This window comes from Calidris pugnax, unplaced genomic scaffold (assembly GCF_001431845.1).
Source record: "Calidris pugnax isolate Ruff unplaced genomic scaffold, ASM143184v1 scaffold11, whole genome shotgun sequence".
NCBI lineage: Eukaryota > Metazoa > Chordata > Aves > Charadriiformes > Scolopacidae > Calidris > Calidris pugnax.
This window is the reverse complement of record NW_015090803.1, coordinates 15,999,302-16,006,343: the sequence shown is the minus strand read 5'-3', so window position 1 is coordinate 16,006,343 and position 7,042 is coordinate 15,999,302. Positions and strand designations below refer to the sequence as shown.

The following is a 7,042-nucleotide window of genomic DNA, read 5'->3' as shown; positions in this document are numbered from 1 at the left end:
ATGAATCGTACATACATCTCAATTTATGTATTTTTTTGTGGTTATGTTTTACAAGAAGCTATTCTAGGCACTGGGAAGGGACCATCATCGCCTCTTCCAAAAGAAGAGCCTTCCTTCCTGCAGGGGCCTCTCCACTCCAAATGGTCAGGAATCCAATACACAACAATCTTGCAGAAATCAGCTGCCAGATTTATTATTCTACCTGAAAACCCCAAACAAACGGTGGCTATGATTCATCTATGAATCGTACATACATCTCAATTTATGTATTTTTTTGTGGTTATGTTTTACAGGAAGCTATTCTAGGCACTGGGAAGGGACCATCATCGCCTCTTCCAAAAGAAGAGCCTTCCTTCCTGCAGGGGCCTCTCCACTCCAAATGGTCAGGAATCCAATACACAACAATCTTGCAGAAATCAGCTGCCAGATTTATTATTCTACCTGAAAACCCCAAACAAACGGGAAGAAGAAAAAAAAAAAAAAAACCCAAACAAACAAAAAAAATTGGAATAAAAACAGACTTTAAATAAACCTCTTAGGTACATTTTTAAAAAGGGTTAATCAGTTCAGTGAACGACTTTTATATCTTCTGCTGAGAGATCATGTAATGTTGGTCTGATTGCTTGTTTTGTTCAGTGAGTCACTACCGTATACATATATATATATATTTCTTCTTAAATATTACACATTTGATGCATATAAAAAAAAAACCCAAACAAACAAAAAAAATTGGAATAAAAACAGACTTTAAATAAACCTCTTAGGTACATTTTTAAAAAGGGTTAATCAGTTCAGTGAACGACTTTTATATCTTCTGCTGAGAGATCATGTAATGTTGGTCTGATTGCTTGTTTTGTTCAGTGAGTCACTACCGTATACATATATATATATATTTCTTCTTAAATATTACACATTTGATGCATATTTTTTTTCCTCTTTTTTTTCTTTTTCCCTTTTTTTTTTTTTTTTTCCTTTTTTGTCCAACCCCTTTCCCAAATCTCCACATCCTGCCACAGGCAAGAGGCGCTCCGTGCTGGCATTAAAGAACCAAAACCAATCCAAGGACTTTTCATCAAAGCATGTTTCATTTGAACCTTATTTCAATGGAAATCACATATTATTTTTTTTTTTAAACAATCTTACTCAACCTTTTTCCCTTTCCTTTTTGCTAATTCTGCAATTTTAGACTTCTGATTCTGGGTTGATCACGGAAATTTTAAGTGCCATTGAGACTTAGGGATGACAGAATTAGGTGACATTTTAAGGCATATATACACTCCCGTAAAATATGCTGTCTTATGGATCTGAGTACATTAAATACCTGCCCAAATGTTTTTTTTTGCACCTGTGGTTTCTAGTGACCACTACTTTTTCACTTTTGATTAACTGCATTTGAAAATATGCATAGCTTCACTAGTGTCTTAACTGACAGAGGCTGGAAAATTAACCCACCACCTAGGATTGTCTTTGAAATTCATCCGTTATGATGAAAATTAGTCGTCTTGTTTTACGGTTGTGCATTCATTTTCCTCCCACTTCTTGGGAATATGGGAAAATGAGGTACTCCATGTCACACCTATTTAAATTTCACTGGGCAAAAAAAGAAATCCAGATCTTACCCCCCTCTCCCTCCCTTCAAACTAGGAAATAGTACATTTCAGAAAAGGTGCTCATAAATATTTAAAACTTTGGGAGTTTTGTCAGGGCTTCTTTTTTTTTTTTAAATCTTACATACAGAATAGCATGTGGGCCTTGGGTTTGAGAATACCCCTCTCAAAAAAATAAAACGATTTGAATAAGTAACAACCACCCCACCCCCCCCAAAAAAAAACCCTCAAAAAAACCCTCTTCCGAGCGTATCTGATCACATTTACATTTAGTGTCCAAAACAAGTTGATTGGTAACATCAGTGCCAGCACTACAACGTCATACAGCGACTTCATGGTAATTCTTTTTTTTTTGACAGTTCGTCTTTAAGTCTCCGTTCCACCGAAAATTACAAAAAGGTTCTGCAGAGCTTTCCTCAGCAAGCTGAAGCTTACTAGTCATTTGTGGATGCGCATTAAAGCTGCTTATAGCACAGCTATGGCGTAAGCTATTTTTCTAAGCAATAAATGGTTCAAGTCATCTATTTTGTCCTGAAATGCTACCTGTAGTTACAGCATTGCTTATAAATGGTCATAGTAAATTCAGCATCAAAGAGAATATTACAGAAAAAGACAGCAGCAGAAGCATTAGCGTTATCTAGTATTTATATATGTTATCAACATAACACAGCAGTAAAAGGTTTAAATGCATATTAATGGGTACCGTGTCTAAAAATTACTAAAGTACCTATTTAGTGTATTGGATATTTTTCTCAAGGAGTGCTTGCTGTGTCTAAACAGCATAATTAGATATGTGACTTAGTACAGTTAATTCCTATTGATTAAATAACTTATTTATGTACCAAAGGAAATGGAAGGATACGAAATGTTTTCTCCCTCCCGATCGTGATCCTGTATTTAATGCTGACATGATCATCAGAAAGCCTACCACGTGTAATTACTACCCCCAAATGGATCTGGAGAGGTCTAAGCCATAGCATGGGGCCATCTACGTATAGCAACGTGGCCCCAGCTGTGGCCTGTGGCTTGCAGTCTGAACTCAGGGATTGTGCTGCTTGGCCATCGTATTTATGGCAACTCTGTCATTAAACAGGAGTTTTTTTCCAACTCGTACCAAAGAAATAATAATTAAAAAAAAAAAAAAGGAAAAACTCTGGAGATATCTGGTTGGTTTGGGAGGCAAGGTGCAAGGTCTGCCACTGCAAGCTTCTAAATTAAATGCTGTGGTATATGCTTTGCTTCTCTTTTATAACTGCAGAAAGACAATTAAGAATGGCAAGGAAAAAATGCCCTAGGCATGCTGTGCTGATATCATCATCAAGTGGTTATTTTGCACAATGAGAATTAACTGTACTATGGATACCCAGAGAAAATGTACAATATCTTATGCTGATATGAAACAAACCAGACATGATATAGCTTTTTTTTTTTTCTTTTTTTTGTACTTAAAACCTGTATGTTCCCTTCCCAAACTGAAGTAAAAAGCAAACCCACCCTTTTCCTCCTGTTACACAGAATAACGTTTAGGTTCCAACCCTCCCCTTTCAAATAAAGTGCGCTGTCCATGGCAGACCATAGGAGTAATGCAACAGGAAAAGCCCCTTTTAGTGTACTATTTTAAAAAACAAACTGAAGTCGAGTCAGCTTTCCTCTGGGTCTCGTGAAAGAGGAGAAGCCTAAGGGGGGAGGGGGGGAAGACACCCCCCTTTCACTGTCACTGTTGTTAATAGACATAGCCTTCGTTATAGGGGTGGGTGTTGCAGCAGCCACCGTCCTGCATGTAGACCATGCTCTCGTCGAAGTGGGACAGGGGCACCGTGTCCTCCTCGTTGATGTGGCGCTCCATGTCAGTCTTCAGCAAGGGGCGCTGGTTGTCTGGAAAAGCCATGGAGAAAAGCGCCTCGGGGTCGCAAACAAACTTGTAGACGTATCTCTCTCCAGCCACCTTGGGACAACAGAAGGGACAAAACAAACAAAAAAAAAAGGAGCAGCGTGAGGCCTTGTGGTTTTGCAAGTCCAAGTTCAACAGGCTTGAGAAGGACTCACCTTCCTCATGCAATTAATAACCCCAGCAGCAGAACTGGTAAGGCAACGACCTAGCAAAGACAACAGGGATCTGCAGAAGCAAGACTGGGCAGAACTCTCTTGGGTTTGCCACCTATGATAGAACCTGTTGGAAGATGGACTAGGTATTCCACTTCTAAACTTGTGTTCGCCATCACTTCCTACACTGAACTACAAACGGAACTTTTCTTGCTGGACATGGTAAACAAACTGTCACTGCAGTGGCAAAATAAAATGACTAAGTCCAACACGCTGGGTGCGAAGTGGAAAAAAAGAACCACGTTGCACGACAGAGATCTGGATTTCACTTCAGGCAGATTGATTCATACTTGAGCAGAAAAGCACTTAGTTATAGCGCAGGCTGATTGTACAGGGACAGCGTAAGCAAATACGCAGGCTAATATGTACTTAGCAATTGCTCATGCAAAGTCAGGACATTTGGATTTGCTTATGGAGGGGCAATTTGTCCAAAGATCCTAAAGTTTTCCTTTATTCAGAAATAGCACTGAATGGCTGCGCTTCAGCTTCCTAAAAGCTGAAGAACGATAAGAACTATACAGAATTATTATTGTTTTTTTTAAGAAAAAGGTCAGTATAGTATCTTCTCAAGCACCTGATTTAAAGAATTAGGGTAAAAAATATGACCCATGTTACATGCTCAGAGTTTATTAAAATTTTTTTAAATAAAGATCATATTGTCCTCTTTTTGCAGCTCCAGCTAGCATAGTACTGGAAGTGATGGAATGAAGGTGGCAAACTTTAAAGAATTAGGGTAAAAAATATGACCCATGTTGCACGCTCAGAGTTTATTAAATTTTTTCACAATAAAGATCATATTGTCCTCTTCTTGCAGCTCCAGCTAGCACAGTACTGGAAGTGAGGGAATGAAGGTGGCAAAAGTGTAGCTAACTTTGTTCTTACGGGTGCAAAATAGTCTGAAGCACCTCCTTAAATTTTGAGCTTATTTATTCTACAAATCATGTAAAGTTTTGGTAGAGGCTATATCTGCAATAGAATTTTTTTTTTTTCATCAAATTAATGTCATCAAGTTTGACAGACTGGAGGCTGCATTCAGAAAGCAGGCATTTGCATAACCTGTTATCATTGCTTAACTTAAAGCAAAAGGGGAAAAATGTGCATCCAGACCTTGCAGCAAAGAAACCTGCTCTGAATCTACAGCCGCCATTCATTTTTAACATACACGAACTGCCCAGATAGGGTGATCCCAGGGCAAACCTCAACATTTGCTGTGGCAGAAAAGTAAGTATCCAAACTAGCTTTTAAAGTCGGTGTTAAATACATTCTTGTAGATAATAAAGTAGTAGTTTCAGAGGTAGCAAGCTGGCTGTCAGAAGCACTTGTAAACTTTCCAAATGAAATGGGTGTGTAGGTTGGGCAGCGTTATGGGCCCTATGGTATTCCCCTCCCCACCTTTTCAACTTGTTTCACTCTCTTTGCTACTTAATTCTTGCCTCTGTGCTGGTGAAACTGCCACTCGTTGACTCCAGGACAGTGAAAAAGGAGAGAGCACTACAACCATCCCATAATTAAAGCAAAGGGACCTGTAATGGGCAACTCCAAACCGAGAACTTCGCAAAACCCAGTGGAAAAAGCTGCCCAGTAACTTGAGCCAAGAGCATTTTTTCCATTCATGGAGCTGGCAAATGGCAGGTTCAAACATGTTAAGTCCCCACAGGTCACAAAACTCATGTGAAAAGATATGGAACAAGTTTGACAGCACAAGGTGTTTATTGGCATCTTTGATCACACCTGTAAGTTTTGGAGATGCAGCAGAAGGGTCTCTCCTATTGATTTCTCAGTCCATCTACATAGTACCATGTAGCATGATTTTTAAAAAAATACATTTACATCAGCAAGCCACAGTAGAAGGACGAGTTGAATACTGTCAGCAAGACCAGACTGTTATATATAAATTATTGTTAAATATTTCTCATAATTCAGCCTATTATAAAATATTAAACTCCACTTAAAAATGGTATTATTACAACACTATTGGTAAAATATTAAAGTATTTGGTATGTTAATAGGTATCATTTTTCTCCCCTATCTTGCACTTACCAAAGTACCCAAGTGCTGGGCAGCTAATTTAGATCTGCAAAACATTATTCATGCCGTACCCTACTGTTTGCCTTTCCCAGGTGCCAGGAAGCTCTTTTGGATATTTTTGAATGTTACCTATTTCCCTATAATCACACTGTGCATTGCGTGAACTGAAACCGCAGACATTTTTAACACAGAAAAATATATCTTGATGCACACACTGGACTTGATAGCTGAAAAAGCTTAGTTTTTGCCTAAGTAGATGAAAAACCTACCTACGCAATGCAGTTAGGGGTACTCCTCCTCATAAACTGACTTATGGATTAACATGCAATGCCCTGGTGCAATTTAATATAAAACTAGCTACTCACCTTTTGCATGATTCCCTTTTCATAATAATAGCGAAGTGATCGGCTAAGTTTATCATAGTTCATAGCTGGCCTATTTTTCTGAATCCCCCAGCGACGTGCCACCTGCCACAAAAATGGATTAGCATTGATTTGTTAAATGCATTTAACAAGCAGATCTTATCATCAGATACTTTATTTGGGGACGGGGGGAGGGGGAAACCCTGCAGGTGCAATGAATAAACACAAGAGAAAAGGTTGCCATGACCTGAATTTCCCATGTACTATGAGGATTTTTAATTGGACACACAGTCATGCATTAAACCTGAAGGAGACTTACTTATTTGCAAATGTGCTGGAGGGTTAGGAGGTTTGTTTTTTGTTTTTAATAAGGAAAACCAATAAAAAAATAAAGATACACAATGAATATTTATCAAGTTCCACCAGAAAACTTTCATGAAAAATGAAAACTTTTTTTGTTAGTTTGATACTGTGGATAATTGTACTATTCCTGTGTTTTCCCTGCTGTCAGAACACTGTTTAATATATTAAACACACATGCATACACACTTAGTTCATGAACTAATACAGACTGTACTTGGGATGACAGCGATGTTGAGATTACTAGGAGATACAAGTCAAAAGCCAACTCCCAGTCTTAAATATTACTTCAGCAATGAAAATGAATTATTGGAGAAGGCAGGGTAATTGCCTGGAAGAACTATACGGTAGTATGAAAAATGGGACAAAAATGTCATCGTTGCAGTTGTACAGTTTCCCTCAAAAAATAATAATAAAAAGGGAGTTGCAAGCAACTCGTGAAGCCATTCCATAGAGAACAATATGCCTTCTGCTCTGACTTATGATTTCTACTTGCCTTTATGCTTCCTGTTTTATTGGCAAAGGTAGTTCTGGACAAAGAGACCTTTTGTTTAAAGAACTTAACTGCTTATTCTGCACCTG

General features: G+C 38.4%; 1 protein-coding gene across 3 annotated transcripts in view; it reads right to left on the bottom strand.

Moving 5' to 3' along the window:
• Positions 1-921: 921 nt before the first annotated feature.
• Positions 922-7,042, bottom strand: part of ETV1 (ets variant 1) — a 74,249-nt gene continuing 68,128 nt past the window's right edge. For all 3 annotated transcript variants that reach the window (XM_014937861.1, XM_014937859.1, XM_014937860.1), the window contains 2 exons: positions 6,104-6,205; positions 922-3,552 (listed from right to left, as the gene is read on the bottom strand). In XM_014937861.1, the coding sequence (XP_014793347.1) occupies positions 3,331-3,552; positions 6,104-6,205 (324 nt within the window). In that variant the 3' untranslated portion in view covers positions 922-3,330. The remainder of the gene's footprint in view (positions 3,553-6,103; positions 6,206-7,042) is intronic.